This window comes from Drosophila suzukii, chromosome 2L (assembly GCF_043229965.1).
Source record: "Drosophila suzukii chromosome 2L, CBGP_Dsuzu_IsoJpt1.0, whole genome shotgun sequence".
NCBI classification, from domain to species: domain Eukaryota; kingdom Metazoa; phylum Arthropoda; class Insecta; order Diptera; family Drosophilidae; genus Drosophila; species Drosophila suzukii.
Window position 1 is genome coordinate 554,561 of NC_092080.1, and position 19,528 is coordinate 574,088.

General features: G+C 46.1%; 3 protein-coding genes across 5 annotated transcripts; 2 read left to right on the top strand and 1 right to left on the bottom strand.

The window, feature by feature from the left end:
• The first annotated feature begins 69 nt into the window (after positions 1-69).
• shv (DnaJ homolog shv) lies at positions 70-1,666 on the top strand. The gene is made up of 2 exons (XM_017089416.4): positions 70-1,212; positions 1,331-1,666. Exons 1-2 carry the CDS (start codon positions 201-203, stop codon positions 1,384-1,386), a joined length of 1,068 nt encoding a protein of 355 aa, XP_016944905.1. The 5' UTR covers positions 70-200; the 3' UTR covers positions 1,387-1,666.
• A 245-nt stretch (positions 1,667-1,911) lies between these two features.
• On the top strand, positions 1,912-5,345 carry LOC108004636 (uncharacterized). Of its 3 annotated transcripts, XM_017067595.4 has the most exons (8): positions 1,918-2,202; positions 2,471-2,608; positions 2,677-2,856; positions 3,190-3,380; positions 3,436-3,536; positions 3,609-3,977; positions 4,039-4,201; positions 4,270-5,345. In XM_017067595.4, the coding sequence occupies exons 1-8, from the start codon at positions 2,176-2,178 to the stop codon at positions 5,063-5,065; spliced, it is 1,965 nt and encodes a 654-aa protein (XP_016923084.2). In that variant the 5' UTR covers positions 1,918-2,175; the 3' UTR covers positions 5,066-5,345. The 3 variants fall into 3 exon arrangements, with proteins under 3 accessions (XP_016923093.2, XP_016923077.2, XP_016923084.2); XM_017067604.4 differs by having other exon boundaries at positions 1,912-2,202; positions 3,436-3,977; positions 4,257-5,040; XM_017067588.4 differs by having other exon boundaries at positions 1,916-2,202; positions 3,436-3,977.
• A 99-nt stretch (positions 5,346-5,444) lies between these two features.
• On the bottom strand, positions 5,445-19,393 carry LOC108020992 (uncharacterized). Its single transcript, XM_017089453.4, has 2 exons — positions 19,132-19,393; positions 5,445-11,473 (listed from the first exon to the last, which is right to left on the bottom strand). Exon 2 carries the CDS (start codon positions 11,463-11,465, stop codon positions 7,077-7,079), a length of 4,389 nt encoding a protein of 1,462 aa, XP_016944942.2. The 5' UTR covers positions 11,466-11,473; positions 19,132-19,393; the 3' UTR covers positions 5,445-7,076.
• Positions 19,394-19,528: the final 135 nt, after the last annotated feature.

Here is a 19,528-nt window from a genome sequence, read left to right on the forward strand (position 1 = left end):
GCAGCGTGACCGTTTAGAATATTTTTGATATGCCTGAATAAGTAAAAACGGAATATTCCTTTGAGACTGACGTGGTCTACACACCACACAAACAAAGCAGCCAGCGGCAACTACAACATTTTCTACATTTCTGCCAGCATATTAAATTCTTTGCCGGGAAAAAGGCATGAATTGCTGAAATAACTAGGATCAGAAACAGAATGCAGCTTATCAAGTGCTTGGTTATTGTTCAATTAGCCCTCCTGCTGGTGGAGGAGTCGTTAGCCGGCCGGGACTTCTACAAGATACTGAACATCAAGAAAAACGCCAACACGAATGAGGTGAAGAAGGCGTATCGCCGCTTGGCCAAGGAGCTGCATCCGGACAAGAACAAGGACGACCCGAATGCCTCTGAGAAGTTCCAGGACCTGGGAGCCGCCTATGAGGTCCTGTCCAATGCGGACAAGAGGAAAACCTACGACCGCTGCGGCGAGGAGTGCTTGAAGAAGGAGGGGATGATGGACCACGGTGGCGATCCATTCTCCAGCTTCTTCGGCGACTTCGGTTTCCACTTTGGCAACGGCGATGGCCAGCAGCAGGATGCCCCAAGGGGCGCCGATATCGTCATGAACCTGTACGTCTCCCTGGAGGAGCTCTACTCCGGCAACTTTGTAGAGATTGTCAGGAATAAGCCAGTGAGCAAACCCGCCTCGGGCACCCGGAAGTGCAACTGCCGCCAAGAGATGGTCACCCGCAATCTGGGGCCCGGACGCTTCCAGATGATCCAGCAGACCGTGTGCGACGAGTGCCCCAACGTGAAGCTGGTCAACGAGGAGCGCACCCTGGAAATCGAAGTCGAGCAGGGCATGGTCGATGGCCAGGAGACGCGGTTCGTGGCCGAGGGAGAGCCCCACATCGATGGAGAGCCCGGAGATCTCATTGTGAGGGTGCAACAGATGCCGCATCCGCGATTCCTGCGCAAGGACGATGATCTGTACACCAACGTGACCATCAGCCTGCAGGATGCCCTCGTCGGCTTCTCCATGGAGATTAAGCACCTGGATGGACACCTCGTGCCCGTCACGAGGGAGAAGATTACGTGGCCCGGCGCCCGTATCCGCAAGAAGGGCGAGGGCATGCCCAACTTCGAGAACAACAATCTCACCGGCAACCTGTACATCACCTTCGATGTGGAGTTCCCCAAGAAGGACCTTACGGAGGAGGACAAGGAAGGTGGGTGTAGTACGAACACTATTTAAAGAAACTACTATTTTCTGTTCATTTTAATTTGTTGACGAGGGCTTAATCAGGTATTTGTACCACTAATTAATCAATACTCTTTCTATTTTAGCGCTCAAGAAAATACTCGACCAATCGACCATCAACCGCATCTACAATGGACTGTGAATCGCCCATCGCCCACACCCAAGAAAGCGCTCGCTGGCTGTACTCTAGTATTTAAATGCCTAACTGGCGATTTCGATCTGGAAACGCCCCCAATTCAAGAGATGACTTTGTTCAAAAAAGTTGTGCGATAAAAACAATTTAATTTTAGTTTAGAATTTTGTAAAATAGTAAATGTTGATGAGCGGAAATCAGCAAAACTACAAGCAGTTCCTGCTGACAAAAAGGAATTGGAACACAAAACCAACCCCCACAAAATAAAACGGATTTAAATTATAAACAATGTTTAAGGAAGTCATTTTATTTTGGTTTAATATTTGTAGTAAATGGTAAAAAACTCTAAATTTGATTTCCCTATCAAATTGCTTGTAGGTATTATAATAGATGTATTCTCAAAAAAACTTAAATTTAAATAATAATATTAAGGAAATCGATAAGCACCGTCGTTGCAACCATGGCTCAGCTGTCGATAACTGGCGCAGGACAACGGTCTAAAGAGAGTAGAGTAAAGAGAGCGGTACAGGAAGTGGCGAATTCACTTTTAGAGAGCGTAGAAATTTTCACCAGTGCGGACGTAGGACAAGCTCAATCAGGCTTTTATTTTTTTACAGAAAGCACAAAACTGAAAACCAACCATTGTAAAAACAGTAAAATATATAATTTGTACTGCCTTACTTCACCACCAACCGAAAGAGAACCGAAGTGTCCCAGAAAAGGATAATCGTTTAAAGGAATTTCTAGGCCGAAAAACAAGACACCAACAACTAAAGCGACCATAAATACATAGTATGAATGTCGCCTAAATATCATAATTTCGAGGTGAGTCCGGTGGGGCTCCTTTTCGGTGCCCGTGCCCCCTTCATAAGTACCAGTCCCAGGGATTTCGTGTTCCGTGAAGACGCAACGGTCCACCCCTTCCATTAATTTTTTCGCTATCGATTTTCTGCGGGGTTGTCCCTTCAACTTTAAGTGACCCAAAAAAGAAAGGGAGGGTGGTTTTAGGTCAGCCGGCAAAGTTGCGTGCTCGGCAAGTTCATCCATCCTGGGTTCGTGCCAAATTAAGAGACCCCAATAAAAACTCTTCCAGATTGCACTGGTCTACTTTCTGCTGCTGATACCATGGCCGCCCACAAATGTGATCAGAATCCTATGCTCGCGAGATAACAGCCGACTGGTGCGCAAGATAGTGCGCTCCAAATGGACTCCGATATTGGACAAGCATCAGGTGAGCTGAGCGTTGGGATATTCCCCTCTATAAGGTATTCCTTATGGAATAAAATATTTAATGTTCAGGTGAAACTTCCCCTGGAGTGCCCCCTGCATCCGTTCCGTGATGTCTTTGCCCCCCGACAGGATGCCAAGCAAAGGGACCGACCCACTCAGTGGACGTGTAGGAAATGCGGCAAGAGCTTCTACCAGGAGAAGCACCTGGATCTGCATTTCGACACGCGCCACAAGAGCATCATCAATGAGGTAAATATCTATCATCAGTATTCTTAGTATAGATACCTTCTAAAATGTTCGGTGCCAAACTACATATGATTTAACTTCCTTAAATATGAAGATAGTTGTAGTCCATAAATAACTTATAAAATCTTACCGGATGTCAGAGTTTTGAAATCAAGATTAAAACCAGTGGTTGCCAACAGAAGCAGAACTGTTGCAGAGCGCCGGCAGAGAATATTTGTGACCCATGGGCTGCCTGTGCTGCTTCTGTTGGTGACCACTGACTTGTTTTTAGGCACAGCTGTCATATCTGCGGGATAGTCCCGTGTTATTTAATCAACTTCCTTTTGATCTGATTAGGCGGAGGATGCCGTTTGCCTGGCCGACTTCTGCGACATTATGCGGTGCGAGGTTTTCGAGACGGAGGATGCGTCCAGCCTGAAGTTCGGAGACCAGCACATCGTTACGGACATCGAGGTCTGGGGCGACTCCCTGGGCCAGAATTCCGCGTTGGCCAAAGCGAATGCTGCCTACTTGAGCTTAATACCAAGGTGGGTTTTGTTAATTATGGGACCCGTTCAAATATTTAATACCATAACCCATTAGAACTTCCACATTGGGCGCCTCGCGTGCCGCCAAAGTACAAAACCGTCAATTACTCCAAGACAAGCCAAGCCAGGCCAGCAAGCAGGATCAGTCGCCGGCAGGTGAGCGAACCCATCCCCACTCCCACTCCCACCGAGTGCGTGCATCCACCACAGCCAATCCCCTTCGCCTAGATCCATCCCCGGAGGACGGATCGGCGGCCAAGCCGAGGTCGGCGGGCGAGAAGCTGCTCCACAAGCTCAAGGAGCTGGGCAAGGCGCACCTCAAGCCGTCGACGGTGGATCCGGAGGCCAGCAGGCAAAACGAGACGGACGAGGAAGAGGACGAGGAGGGCAGTGGACAATCGGAGGGCAGTGGCCAGTCTGCCGACGAGGCCAAGACGGAGGAGGGCTCGGGGGCAAATGGAAATGGCAACAAGGCAAGGGCCAACTGCAAACCGGAGGAGCTGAGCAAGCTAAAGAACCGCTGCGAGATGCTGCTGAGAAGCTGCATCGGCGGATTGCTGCTCTCCATGTCGGACCAGGCCTTCAAGGAGATGGAAGGTTCGCTTAATGCGCCATCATGTAACCCTAGTTCCCAACAAAAATCCCTTTCTGCCCGCAGATGAGATGAACAAGGCGGTGTGCTGGTACTTGACCTGCGATCGCTACTGGGAGGATGGCCCCCTGGAGCCACGAGCCTTCCCCTGGGGACTCATCGTCATCCTGATCTTCGTGCTGTCCACCGGGATCTGCTTCTGCTACTACATCATCTGGATCCTGTTCGAGTAAGTGTGCCCTGGCCTCCTGGTCAATCTCCCATTGAGATTGAGCGAACCCAAGTCATCTGTTTCAGCTCCGAAGAGACGACAATCAACGCGAACCACTACTACGGCCAGGGAGCCATCGGCGGCGGCGGGAGCATCTACATGCCAGGAGCAGCAGCGGGTCATCACTACCATGTGGACTATGCCACGCGCCACGACCTCGACCTGGACGCCGGCGGGATAGCTGGTCAGCAGCAGCAGCAGCAGTTGCTCCAGGAGCAGCAGTACTACTACCAGCAGCAGCAACAGCAGCAGCAGGCGGCATCCGTCCGGGATTTGTATCCGGAGCAGGTGCAGTACCATCGGCACAGTCCGCGGCACTACATCGCCGATCAGCGTCCGGTGGGTCCACCAGTGGGCACACCCACCCAAGGGGCCGTGCGCAGCAGCTCCTCCAACGCCAACACGCCGTTGCACCATCGGGTGCAGCATCCGGGACAGCATCCGGCACAGCATCCCCACCTGCAGCACCGCCACTCGACGAGCCTGGCCTACCCACAGGACATTTTAGACCGACGCGACTATACAAGTAGCTCCTCGCGCCCCATTGCCGCCAATATAGTGGCTGGATCAGGATCAGTGTCGGTACAAGGATCGGGACAAGGACAGGGAGCCGGAGCTCCTGGCGACACCCAGCAGCGGCACTACAACACGCACCCGCGGCCGCTGGAGACGAGGCATCGCCACGTGGGCTCCTCGCAGCAATCCCTTCGTGCCTCCGCCTCCACGCACGAGATTGTGCAGCAGGAGGCGGGTCTGGGTCAGAATGAGCACTACATCTACGTGACCTATCCGCCGGACCTCAAGAAGCGCTACTTCGAGTGATGGACAGGGCTGGAGGATCCCCGGAACAGGCGATTGGGATAGATACCGATGGAGAGACCAAAGAGCCCTCTGGAGGAGAGCCAAGAAACGATACCAAAGCCAGAGATCAACTGCAGTTGATCACATTACGATGATATAGGACGAAGGAGCGGAGGACTGGCCGCCAACCTAACCCCAAAAGTTGGTTTTTTACTTTTAGCCTGCAAATTCTAGATTTGTGAACTGTGCTGTTCTTTTTTAATTCTACAAAATAAATTGCAATATTTCTGTACAATAGAAACTGGGTCTTTAAAATTTAACGTTAGATATTTTGGATATACACTTAAGCGGTACCTTACTTACTTTTGCGTAAATATCCAAATAATAACAAAACCAAAGCTCGTAGAATAACATTTACATAAAACATTTATTTCTCTTTTTAGGATTTCGTATATCATTTCTTTTGTTTGGTTTGCTCAAAGACACTCACATTGATATAGTCACAAATCTTAACGCTAGGGTACAGTGAAAACCGATATACAAGTAAAGAGCTAGAGACATATACATATACATATGTGTTTGGGTCCATTGGGGAATGTGTAGAGTGGCAAAGGATGGTATGTACATATTGCGCAATAAATATTATTGTTGCTGCTAACATTTTTACTCCATTTAGTGGGCTAGCTCTTGCACTTTGACTTTTACTTTTTAGTTTTTGTACTAAAATTAAGCGTATTACTTAGTTTAAACAAGTTACAAACGAAAGAACATACATTTAGAAGCTTAGCTAGACATTAGATAGTTATTAGTTTCAAAAAGTTTTGGTCCTTTGGAATGTGTTACGAGAGAAAAAAGACATCTAGGTGGTCTCGATTATAATATAAAGATAACATTAGTTTAGTGTAGCTAGTGTTGGCTAGGATTCTAAGACTAGACCAGCACCAAAGTCTATTTCATAGTTGGCATTGCCCTTGAATATTGTTTTCCTCATCCGCATTTTACAAAAGTCGAGCGTTGAGAATTCTTGAAGGCCCCCATACCAAATTTGATTACTATCCCGGATTGGTTATGCCTTAAAGTCGCAATTAGGGACGGGCCTTATGAAACAGAACCTTTTCGGATTTCCTGGTCAAGATAGGAATATGGGGCTTAACAATTCTGGTACTACCCGTAACCCTAAGACAAACAACAAATTGCTCTAGGAACCTAATAAATAATTGCACTAAAAACAAACAAAGTCTTCGGCTACTAACAGATCAAACAATTCCAACAGATATATTTAGTTTCTTTTTACTTTTTGGTCTAGGCTGCATTTGGTGGCAATAAAAAATTTAAACTACAAGGGAATGGCGGGGGATTTTGACCCTCAAATAAGTCGAGGCCCCCCGATATATCATATGTGTTATATTGCGAATGTATCTAAAAATCTGGGCCTGACCTTTGGCGAAAAGCATTTTAAATTGGCCCGACTCGCTGAGCGACTAAAACGCTGATACATTAGGCGATAAAATATGTATATATGTATATCTGGTTAATTGCACGCGACTCGGACCGAAACCCCAAAACTCCCCGACTGACCCCCGATTAACCCTTCGTCTAACGCTGCTTACTCATGCTTAACCCATCGAGATTCGAATTCGCGCATTCCAGATAAACACGACATTTTTCATGTAAATATTGCACAGATATCTAAAATATATATATGGTATATGATACTCTATATAATTAGGTGTAAAATAAGTATCGTAAAAGTTTAAAAATTATGATTTTCCTAAAACAACGACTATACATAGTTGTTATTAAGCTATATTCCGTTTCCTAAAATAAATCCAAATATTAAAAAAGTCTTGAGATTCTGGTAAAGTGTAGCTGTATCTTTACTCTTCATATTTTTTGTGGTGTATCTAAGTGTGTGGTGTATCTTTCGTTTGGTTTCCGATTAGGCACGCCTTTCCGGGTCGTCTGCTTTGACAAGCCGAACACATCTGATCCTATCTAGGGACCAGAAATATCTTTGGTAGAAGCTGGAATCCTATTTGACCCGCCAGGGGCGTTTCCTGCCCGCCCTCTGGCGCTTGTACTTCCGCAGGATTTGATGGGCGTGGTAAAAGCGACTGATTCGACTTTGGACATATTTCCCATGCAGATACTTGAGCAACTTTCGCCGATCCTTGTGGGGATCGGGGGTCTCGCCGTGAATGATCTCCTCGTGGTGTATCAATGGGGTGGCATCGAATTCCGGCTGGGGTTCGGCCAGAAGCTGGATGAGCTGCAGGGTGTCCACCTGTTCCTCCTCCTCGGGACTCACCTGAACGAGATTGGGCTCTCCCTCGATCTCCGGGTCCTCGTTGGCCACCACTCCCAGGATGTTCTCGTTCATATCGCACTGCACCACATAGAGATCACTGCTAGAATCAAAGATCTCGGCCAGATTGATGAGCAGGACATCTTGACCATTCACGCTCGGTTCCTCCTCATCTTCTTTGCCCTCTAAATCCGAGAGTTGATACATCTCCGCCAGCGCCTCCTCGACGCTCAATTCCCGGGGAGGAGCAGCGACCCCTTCATCCGGAGATTCCGATTCCTCGCTTACGACTAACTCTTTTGTTTTTAAGGAACTATTTAAGGCAATCTTACTAAGGTCACTTGGCTGCGCTTCGCCATCGCTCTCGAGGATCTGCTTCAGTTTGGCAATATCGTGGTTGGAGACCTCCACTTCTTGGTTTGCCTCCTCGATGGTCTCCCTTTTGACAATCATATCCAGGATGGAGAGATCTCCCTTGGGCTCTTCGGTTTGTGATTGGGACAGTTCTTTTTCCAGGGCTGCCAGCTCGTTAAAGTCGCTTTCTTCTCCAGCCGTGGAGCTTTGCGAACTGGTGCTGCTGGAACTGGTGCTACTGGATGAAGCATCCTCCTCCTCCTGGCTGCTGGTACTGCTGGCGTCATCGTCCGAACTGGAACTACTGGAACTCGAGCTCGAAGAAGATGATGAGGGTGAAGACACGGCTAGACTAGCTATTTGTTTCGATGGTTCAGGTGGTTCCGTTGCTGCTTCTGGGGTAGGTACCACACTATTTTTCAGCCAGGCTTGTATTTGCTCCTCTTTATTTGGGACAGCATCCTCCTCTGGCTTTGGTATGGAGTCCTTCACATCCTCCTCGCCTTCGTGCTCCACTCTAAGTTCTATTTTTGGCGACATATTGGTGTTTTCAATGTCATCGAATCCCTTAAAGTTCGATTGCAGCTCCAGGGATTTGGTGTCCAAGCCCTGTTCCTCCAGAACTTCTTCAGTCTTATCTTTGTAGCTGTAGCCACTCTTAATGACCGTTTCTCGATCTATTCCACTCAGCAAACTACTTCTGAATTCGGAGGAATTCAAGGCCGAGACACTCAAGCCCTTGAGACTGGGAGGATTGCGAAGTTTTGGTGGGGCCACGAATTTTTTCACCAGCCTCTTGATCAAGGGCAGTTGATTCTCCTTCAACCTGGTCATCTGCTTCTTCATTAGGATGGCTCGGAGTTGTCTGGTTCTACTGTAGGCGCTTCTCTTCCGCAACACTTTGAGCACCCTGAAGTAATGCCGATACTTTATTTTGGGACTCTCGAATATCAGGATCTTAAGCATCTTAATGCGATTTCTGCGCTTCTTGGCCAGGAGCTTCTTACTAGCTCTGGCCGAAGCTTTAGGAGAAAGGGAGATTACATTGGGACCTTGGTTAATATTTACCACCTGTTGTTCTATATCCTTCTGATCCAGGCTTTCCTGGGGCTCTGTCACCCTGCGCTTTCTTTTGTAGAACTTGAACCTTTTTGGGTTCTCCCTGTACTCGCCTTCATCCTGGACAGCCTCCTCCATCTCACTTTCGGAACCCTCGATCTTGTGTATAAAGGTCTCGTACTCCTTGGCAAATGTTGATTCATTGGAGTTCGAGCTGTTGTTCTGATCAAAGTCCATGGCCACAGGTGGCTTAGATACAAACACCTCATTGCTGTTCAGGATGGGACTTGGCAAGGGAAGGCTTGCCGAAGGTTGTTCCGTCATCAGAGGAGCAGTCACAGGTTGTCGAAGGATCTCCGCCAAGGCTTCGCTTTCATTCACAGGTTGTTGCTCTATTGCACTCGTTTTCAGACGCAGTTCGTCCAACTCCTTCTCCACATCAAAACTGCCAAAGGAATCGTCCACAGGAGCACCGCCATTCCCACTCGCCTTTTCAATGTCTATGATTATGTCTGGCAAATTGATACCCTGATGATCCACGACAGCCGTGGCTTGAGGTCCAGTCGGTGGCAGAGATTCGTACATATAGTTGGGGGTACTGGGCACAGGAGCCACAACGGCGACAATCGGGGGATCCAACTCGAGGACAGCACTCGCCTCATCCTCATCGTCCACCTTCCAGGTGGAGAGAAAGTCCCGAATGGTCTGCGTGGATTTCGCCGACTCCACACTGTAATTCAGGTTGGAGGGCGCCGAGGCATGGAGATTGAAGCCCACAAAGTTCTCCACTTGGGCATCGAGACTGGCCAGGGGTCCGCCTCCTCCACTGCTCGTTTGTGTTAGATAACAATTTCCCGAAGAGGAGGCCCCCACCATTCCAGATCTCTTGCGATAATCCGGATAGGGCTGGGATCGCAATGATTGCTGGGGCATCGAGGGAGATCCGTAGCTGTCCAGGCTGTTGAGACTAAGATCGTTGTAGTAGCCCCCGCTGCCGGGATCCATGCCCATGCCCATTCCGATGCCCATTCCCATTCCCATGCCACCCATTCCGAGGCCAGGAACCAAAGGTGCCGCATACCTTTGACTGTTCATGTTGCTCGATGTGCTTGATCCTGGATTATATCCATAGCCCAGTTGATTGGGAGTGGTTTCGTAGGGTCCATGGCCCACGTACATGTCAGTCGGATGCTTGAGCTTCATAGCGGCGGCAGCGGAGGACCCCGTGCCCGGTGGATATTGGGGCTGCGATTGCGGTGCACTTCCGGCTGATCCATAGGGTGCGGAAACCATGGATCCATACGCGTTGCCCCTCGGGTAGTAGCAGCTCTGCTGGTTCAATGGGTATCCCTGGGAGCAGCAATTCTGGCGGGAACTGGCCGGAGCACTCTCATTTCCTGACCACAAAGTCCGGCCCGCATAGGACTGCGTGATCGATGGACCTGTGTAGGGGTTATTGACATAGGGCGGTACACCGGTGCTTCCGTATTTATCGTACTTCGTTGAGCCATAATACAATTCATTGTTGATGGATCCGGGTCCAGGTCCAGGCCCAGGAACGGGTCCAGGTCCAGGTCCAGGTCCCGGATGTGGGTGATGGTAGGAGCTGTTGGCCACCGTCGCCGGCGGCAGAGATCTGTAGTTGGGGGAATTGTAGTCTACGCCCCAATGACAGTTACTCGTGGACTTCCTGTAGGTCTGCAGTCCCGAAGATTCAGGTCCCAAATCCGGCTGGCTGTACATGGGCAGACCTCCGTTCGGCGAATACATGGACATGGCCATCCCATACTTGTCGTAATATGGGGCCGACGAGGGGTTACTGACCAATCCGCCGGAGCTTCCACCGGAGTTTCCTCCGTAAACCGCACCCGTGGGCATTCCCTGATAGCTTCTGCTGGGCTTGATGGGCGCATAGTTGGGCTCCAGTTGGGTGAGCTGCGTCTGCTGTGGCATGTGCGTCTGTTTCTGGACCACCGCAGTGGGATTCAGGGGTAGACCCTGGCTGTACGAGGGACCCGGAACCGTACCTCCCGTCATATTGCTCGGCATCATAGGTTGCGACGTGGCCTGTCCATTGGGGGGCATCTTGTACTTGTAGGGATCGTACATGGCATTAGACTGGGTCATATAGCCGCCGGAACCCGCCGGCTGGGCGTAAAAGGGCGTGGCCGTGGCCTGCGGCTTGATACCCGCACTTGTACCTCCCATGGTACTTCCTCCATACTTTACCCCCGAACTCGGCGCCAATTTTTCGTAGCGCGGTCCACTCACGGGATAACTATTGCCGGAATGTTGCTGACCCACCGCACTGGGCGCACTGTACGTGTTGTACGGAGCTCCACTGTAGTTGAAGCCGGGATCCAGGGGCAGGGAATTTCCGTATGCGTAGTTCTGGTGATAGTAGTGACCCGGATTCTGCTGCTGTTGCTGCTGTTGCTGGCGCTGCTGGGCATCCAACGAGGTGAGGGCCTCGCTGTAAAACGGAGCCACCGTGGCAATGGTGGCCATGGGCATCGAGGTGGGCGAATTCTCGTAGTGACCGCCGCCGGTGGGCGTGGTCGTGGCGCTGCCGTAGCCGCTGCTGCTTCCGCTGCTGCTGCTCCCAGGCCCGGAACTCGAGCCGGAGCTCAGCCCGGATACGGATCCGGAACCGGAGGAGCCCACGGCAATGGCCATGGCGGCCGAGTCCAAGACCGCTTGCATCTTGTTGGCTGCAATAAGGAAATTGAGTTGGCATTTATCATAAAGTCGGTGGAAAGTTTAGAGAATAACATTAAAGAAAATATATACAAATTTTTAAAATTTTCTATCACTTTTTGTTGTTTTTCCTTTAAAATACCTACAATACCAATGTCATGAAATCAATCAATCTTCTGACACGATAAGATATCCAAGTAACTTCATTAAAATTTATACCATAATGATGATCTAGAAACTTTCAGAATTTGTGAGCACAAGACCCATTAGTTTGATTGATGAACAAATGGATTAAAAAACAAATTTCTAAATAATTGTAATTGCTTAAACCAACAGATGGTTTTGGCGAAATTGGTAAACCAATATTTGAAGATATTAAACAAAACGACCAACATCAACCGAACAATCAAGGAATCAGGCCAACATTATTTATTCAAAATCCAGAAATACCTACAATTTTAAGTGGTTAATAAGCTACCGAAACGGCTAGGAATTCCCATTTGTCAGGTCCTGTCGACATATGCGTACAATGTGCATTCCACCCACCTGCCAAGGCTATCCCAAGCCTCCTCCTTTCGAGGATTTCCCCTTCATTCACTCGGCTGCATTCTCAAATTGCATTCGCAATTGTTAAAGGTCCCCCACACCGCGAACAGGAAAAAGCAATTATTCCGTGGCATTTAAATGTAAAATGGAAAGCCCCACAACATATAGTACACCGCCCGACGCCCCCGCGACAGTTTCGCTTTTGTTGGTCATTAAATGTGGTCTTCAACGGCACGCAGGTCCTTCGTGGTCCTTCGTACTACTCCTGGCAAGTGTGTCAGTGGGGTTTTTGATGTCTAAATGCAGCGGGGTAGGGAGAAATGCACTGAGAAAAACAACCATGTAATATGATTTTCAATATTTAGAAATATCAGTTCCCAAGTCACTTGATGGAAATCACTTCCTACCATACTTTAAAAATTGTAGACACTGTAACACTCCTAGTTGGAGCTCTTCATTGATTCTTCCAATTTTAACTGCAATATTATATATATAGAATATATCTCTATCACAAGAAAAGGCACAGTTGTGACAGAAATTACTTGCTTATGCATATCATAGAGATAAATGGCTGCTTTTCTCCCTGTGCACCACTGACTGACTACAAAATAAAACGCGCGCCTCGGCTTTGTGAAATGGAAATGTGGAATGTTCATGAAATATTAATGATTGACCCCGCCACACACACGCACACAAAAGGGTGGACAATGCAAAGAGCAATGGTGGCAACAACATTCGAACCCCTTTGCCACGCCCACTCAATGTCAGCGCCCACCGCAAAGTGGGCCACAACCATTCACACACTGGGAAAAACCAATAATTGTGGGAGATAATTGTCGGAAGCCAATGGAACCCCGCTCCCTAGTCATCAATACCTGTGAGCTCGGGCAGAAGCAGCACACTGAGAAAAACCGGACGAGTACCATTTGATATAAGGGTTTTCTTGGAGCTAGCTATCACAGAACCGAACAGTTCAGCAGCGGTTCCCTTTCTGAAGTCCATGTTCGATTCGAAAGCTTCCACAGAAGATGAACAGTTCCTAGAATATGTTTATTAATTTGCATGCCGATAAGAATAATGGCTCTTGGAAAATCGCGCTTAACCTTTAAGCTCTGGACAAGATTAAGCATTAACGACTCATATGAAAGTTGATATGGCGTCGGATGATACGAAAGGCGCATTTTGAAGTTTCAATAGGTTCTTTCTAAGAATTCGAAAAGAGCATAGGTGTTCTTAAAAAGTTGCACTTGTTATATATTATAATATAACTAAGATCTCTATAATCTTACAAAGGGATTCTAATATTGGTAAAAATATTTTGTTTATGTTCACTATAACTAGTTTAAATTCTGAAACACCAAATGTCCTATAGAGACACTTTCAAGAGTTTTAAAACATTTTTCCGGCCGTGTACTAAACCCGTAGTCATACCCTTCATCCCTTTGGCTCCGCCGTAGTAACCCGGTGGGAATTCCATCCACAGTCCATTGACGACCACCTGCGAGGACCACGGACAGTTCCAACCGTAAGGACAACTACTGTCCGCCGGCAGCCACATGGTTTGTACTACAAGCAATTGGACAGCTGGACAAGTTGACAATTGGAACAAAAGAGCAACGCGCACGGAATAAAATTAAAACGGAGTATAGTACACCGAGCACGGCGAGTGACGATATGATAATTCACTTTCGCCCGAGGCGAATATTATTGATGACCCGGGTCCCGAGCAGTCGGCACTGGATAATCGACCTCTGCCTTCCGATCCGACTCGATTCGGGTCGGGCTTTTAGTCTAATTGGGCGTGAAGCGACCATCCGGAATAAATGAGATCGCGATTGCCGGATTGTCGGCGGCGACTGGAGGCTTTGGCTTTAATCGAAATGGGATCGCAATGCAAATCACGAATGGAGCCGGTTAACTGAACCGAAAGGGGGAAATGGTAATCGAAGAAGTTCGGCTCGCCATCCGATATACTTGTACACAAAAAAAAGCCGGGCAGCGTCGCCACTCGAGCGCATTGCGTATACGCCCAAGGGTACAACGATATCGGAGATCACCACAATTGAATAACGTGGAATTGAGGTAATGGAAAGTACAAGTGTGTCTATCTCTAAAAAATCGAGTCAAAGACGGAATCCATAATTAACTTAATTACAGAATGCGAAGTAAATAATAAATGAGGGTACAAAACATTCATATTAGAAGATGTTTCAGGACAAAACTGTCTATCAAAGATTCAGCTTGTCTCAAAAAGATTAGAGATTAGTTGTTTTATTCCTAAAATTTTCAGCGTTAGCATTAAATGAAAAGTATAAAAAACAGCGGAGATAGAGATATGACTTGGTAACTACTTAATAAGTGGGGCACTTCACTTCACTTCACTAAATTATTTTTAAATGCCAATATTCTAATAAGTCCGCTGTTCAAAAGTACATTTGTTGAATTACTACCCCAAGTAACAACAAAATGATATTAGTTTTAAAATAAAAAATCAACCTTAGAATTTATAAATATTTTATTAGAACTTTCAGAAGCAAAAGTCAAGTTAAGCAGCTAACAAGCTGAATTCCTTAGGAGAATCTTTCCCTAAATAATTTTGATATAAAGAAAATAAATAATAGACATGTAAAAGTATATAAAAATACTTGAATGCAGAGCCATAAAGAATATACATTTGGATTCAGGCCAAGTTTAATGAAATTCTTACCGAAAATGCGAGGAATTATGCTGCCATATGTTGGGCACAGAAAAAAGGCGGGCTAACACAAACACAGCGATACACAACTGCCCAAGTACACACCCACGCGGAAGGACACTGTGTCGTGGAAGTGTTAGTGTGTGTGTGAGAGTGTGAGTGAGGGGATTCCCCACACAGCTTGGCCGTTGTTTTAATTATGAAACTTTGAGGACTGCAGTTATTTTTACGAGAAGGAGGCGTGACAGCGCGTGCGACTTTCCAGCAAAAACTTATTCATCTGTTGAAGCTGTTGAAGCCGAGGAATGTGACGTCGAAGCTGACATTGGCAGCGGCGCCGGCTGCGACGCCAGCAGCGACGCCTGCGCCGACGCAGACGCCGAGAAGGAAAAGCCGACGCGGAAAAACCCCCCGAAGGGTGTGTGGAAAAAAAGGAAAAGACAGCCAACAAGTTTAGTTGTGTGGGTTCTCCGTAAGAATGTCCGGGTGTGTGGCTGTGTGTGTCTGTTGTTGTTGTGCTTGGGAAAACAAGTGGTTGCCGTGGTGAGAAGAAAACGGGCACGAAAATAGAGCGAAAGGCTTGAGCTGGGAAAAGGAAGGGCGACTGCATCGCCACCCTGCTTAAATTTTAATGGGAAATGCAAACCGTTGACCTATTCAAGTTATGCAGAACAGTATCTTATGGATATATAATTGCTCTGCCGATACACTGATAGATACTTCGAGTACAATGGATTTACACAAATTCGTCTGTACTTTGATGTAGCCCAAGAGACTTGGATTAAAACAAAAGAAAATGGAAAATTACTTGTTGCCAGCTCTACAAATTAATAGATCCGTAGGGAAGAATTGCCTGAATCATTAGGTTTCTAGAAAAAGTGTCTGCAGGAAAATAAACAATTCGGTTAATGCTTACAATTATTGTAGCTATTTTTTTCTGTTTATTTATTATATCCCAGTTCAGCATGCCACTCACTTAGAAGCAATTACAGGGTCTGCCAGTGCAGCCGCTCCCGAAGCAGTTTGCCAGACATGTGACAGCCCTGGTTCCCACACTCCACCCCGATACCATCGAGTATCCAGGTCCTTAGTCCTGAAAAGGGCGGAAATGAAGCCGCCGCTCATAAGCAAACATGACAGCTCCGCGCTCCCATTAGCGTTCCAATTTTGTTGTTTGCAACTCCTTTCTACCCCCTTTTCCCCATTTTCCATTTCCCAATCCCCATTTCCCATTTCTCCATTTCCAATATTCAGTTCGATGACGAAGCGTGACAAATAATAACAACAGTGCCTTCGAGCTAGCGAAATGATTGGAAAAGTGCATCGAGGGCTTTCCACCACCACCACTGGGAGGTGACAGACCCTTGGAAACTTTGGGGCCTACCGGAGTGAGAGTTGCTTAAATAGGGCTAAACCATCGACCGCAAAAACAAATTAAGTAAATTCAGTAAACAAGCAAACAAGCGACAACAACAAATCTGGCTTTGTGGTAAAAGAATTGGGGGAGAGGCGATACACAGAAAATAAAAAATGACTCTTTAACCCTAAAGAGCCAATCTATGGGCAAGAAATATATTGTTTATTTATCATCATCACTATATCGTTCCTCAATTTGTATCGCACTTTAAGACATTTTATAGCGAGCTTGCCATTGTTTCTTTAAGGTATCTTTTATACCAATATAAACCGAATTCCGAGACTCGCCTACACCTTTTTCCCAGTGTAAAGAGGGAGCTCAAAAAGAGAATTGAAATAAACAATGAGCAGCAAATGGGCAAAAAGCAAGAGCTAGAAAAAGTGGAAAAAAGCAACAATAAAATAGGCGACAAGCAGCAACAACGGGCAATCATAAAGGCAACGCAATCAAATGATAATAAAAAGCAGCGACGATTACGCCGGCTGCGCCGCCAGCGGCGCTGCCACAGTGGGGCTTCAGCTCCCCGATTATTTTGCATACTACCTATATATACCGTATGTGCTATACGGTGTGTGGGGTGTCTCAAAGGTGAAACGCGAAGAAAGAGCGGAGAAAGAGGGGCCACGACCGAGCCGAAGAAGCTATAGCAATTCCCAATTCCACATTCAAATGCAAAACAAATTCAAGAAAATCGAACAACAGAAAGAAGCTAGCGACGTTGACAAAACCTAAAGAAAGACGGAAACTTGGTGTCATCGTATAAAAAACGAAAACAACCCAGGTCGCAATTATGCGAGTACCCAGTGAACCCATAAGACGGATTGAATCTGCGCTAATTTATGCGACTCCAAAGGGTAACGAGTGTTAAAACAAACGTCCTAATCAAACCAACGCTTTTTATCTTATCTTTGACCATCTACTATTTTCTGGCAGTGAACTTGGTTATGAAAACAATTCAAAATGAACTAATTCAAACCCATTAACCCTTGATGTAAAGTCTAACATCAAGTATACGACCTGTGTTTTTGCAGTGTTTTTAAAACAATAAAAACTAATGGAAAACGTTTGACATTAATATTTAAAAACTCCTGAAAATAGTTATTTATTTGTTGGAATCGTAAAGCTTTCAATGTTTTGTTTATAAAACAATTCTAATCAGATTTATGAATTATACTTATCTTATCTGAATTGGTATCATTACAAACAAAAGCAACCGATTATTTTGACAAATGTTTTGTTATTATTTAGGCTTTATGGGATTAATGAGGAAATAGTGGCAAACACGTATTTCAAATAGTTACGAAACTCGTTAACGAAAAAACCTTTTATGCTATTATGTAACTGGGGTCTTGAGTAGAATTGTAATATGTTTTTTAAATGGGGCTTCTAAACCACTTGGACATTTCACCTATGAAAACCCTGACCGGTACAGCTATTTTCTTGACCCCCACTGTATGCCCATGTAAATATCTGAGCGTTATGTGGCCACGGCAAAATATTGATTGAAAATCAATAGGCTCGGCCGCTTGTCATTCATTCTCTATGATTGCCCGGCGGCGGGGAACTCGGAATTCAAATGTCGATGCCATCCAACTGCCAGCCGGCAAACTCACTTCAATCATATATAGAAGTCTATATATAAAGCGGAGTGTATATCTGGCATTCGAACGTTAACATGCACACTCGTATGTGTGTCAGTAGTTTTGATGTTCGTGCGTGTGGCGATGACAAGCTCGGCTTGATAATTTAAACACGTAGCCCTCGACCAGAGCTTCTGCCATGGACTGCGCCCCCGCCCCAAGCCACCACCCATCGTTCACCCCCCGAGCACCCACCACCCCCTCGCAACCCCACAGTCCAGCACCCAGCGACATCACCGACACACACACTTGCTTACACGCCATAACGTATAGAGCAAAACAGACGTACAAAATCGAAAAGAAAAAAAAACACAAAAATGTCAACACACTTTTATTGTTGTTGATGTAATACCCTGCACTGATAGGGGAACTTCCCTTTCCCCATCAACTACCACTAGTAGTGCCACTAAAGTTAAGAATATCTGTAAGGAACAAAACACTGAAAGAAGTGCAGGTTGCTTCCAAGTACCAAATATAGAACTGGAATATTATTTGGAACATAAGACAGTTGGAGGGCTTCGATATTCTTGCTATGATCAATGTAATATGATAGAATATCGTTTCGTGTGAGCTATGTGCACAGCGGAACTTGTTGTATACTGTATGTGTCGGCAGAGCTCCGGCAGATAAATATGCTTTAATGGAAAAAAGGGAAAATGGAAAAGGGTTTAATAGATAGTTTTGGCATTGATAACACTTTCTAACTTCCTTATCGTTTTCTTGTTTGAGATCTTTGATCCTGCCACAAAAGTCTGGTCTATTTCAAAGGGTATTTTCCGTTCGAATATTTGATGATGGGCATTATTATTTCTTCTGTCTGTGTGGCGCTTTTTGGGGCTGTCGTTGTAATCGACTTTGTTGTTGCCGTTGCCGCAAAACAAAAATGCCAAAGAAGAGAATAAAGTGGAGCACCCAAGTCGGCGACGTCGACGGTGGCAGCGACGCCAGCAGCGTAAGCCGCACTCAGCAAAAATGTGCGAGAGGGGGGACAATGAATGGGGGGGGGGGGGGGGGTATGCACTCAAGCAGCAAATAAACCACGTATTCACACACACTCGCACACACTCGACATACTTACACAGATATTTACAAAAAATCTAGACACAAAAAAAGCAGATCAATTTTGATGTCTTATTAAGTGATCTTTAATTAACCATTTGAATATTTTCCAATAAAAAAGTTTTAAAAATTTGTAGGTTAGAACAAATTTTAAAACGAAATATTAAATTAAATGAATTATTCAAGTTATACCTATTAACTAATTATAAGATCTTTAGTAATAGTAAATATTTTTGTTTTTCCCTATCCCATCGTATGTCTATTAAATCCTAATAAATCTTAAAAACGAATAAATATTTTTCACTGTGCACGAACCTCAACAGTTTTTCGACATTTTGTTGCTATTTTCGCTGCTGTTGTTGCACCCTCTGCCGCAGTCGCAGTCGGCGTAGACGGCGCAGTCGCTGCTCACTTAAACGTTCTTTTCGCTGCCTCTGCTCTGCCGCTGTTGTTGTTTGTTTTTGTTGTGTATTTTTTCGCCTTGTTTCGCTTGATTATTTTGTGTTTTTCTTTTTATTTTGTTTTTTTTTCTCCCTCAGCTTGTAACTTGCAATATAATTTAATAGTAACTGATGTGCTTGCTGCTGTGGCTCGTCGTTGTTGTTTCTGTATTCGGCTACGCACTCAAACATACACGGAGCGAAAATGCGGGGGGTAAATAGCAAGTGGCACAAGTTTGGCTTTTCACCTTCAAGGCAACACGCGGCGTATA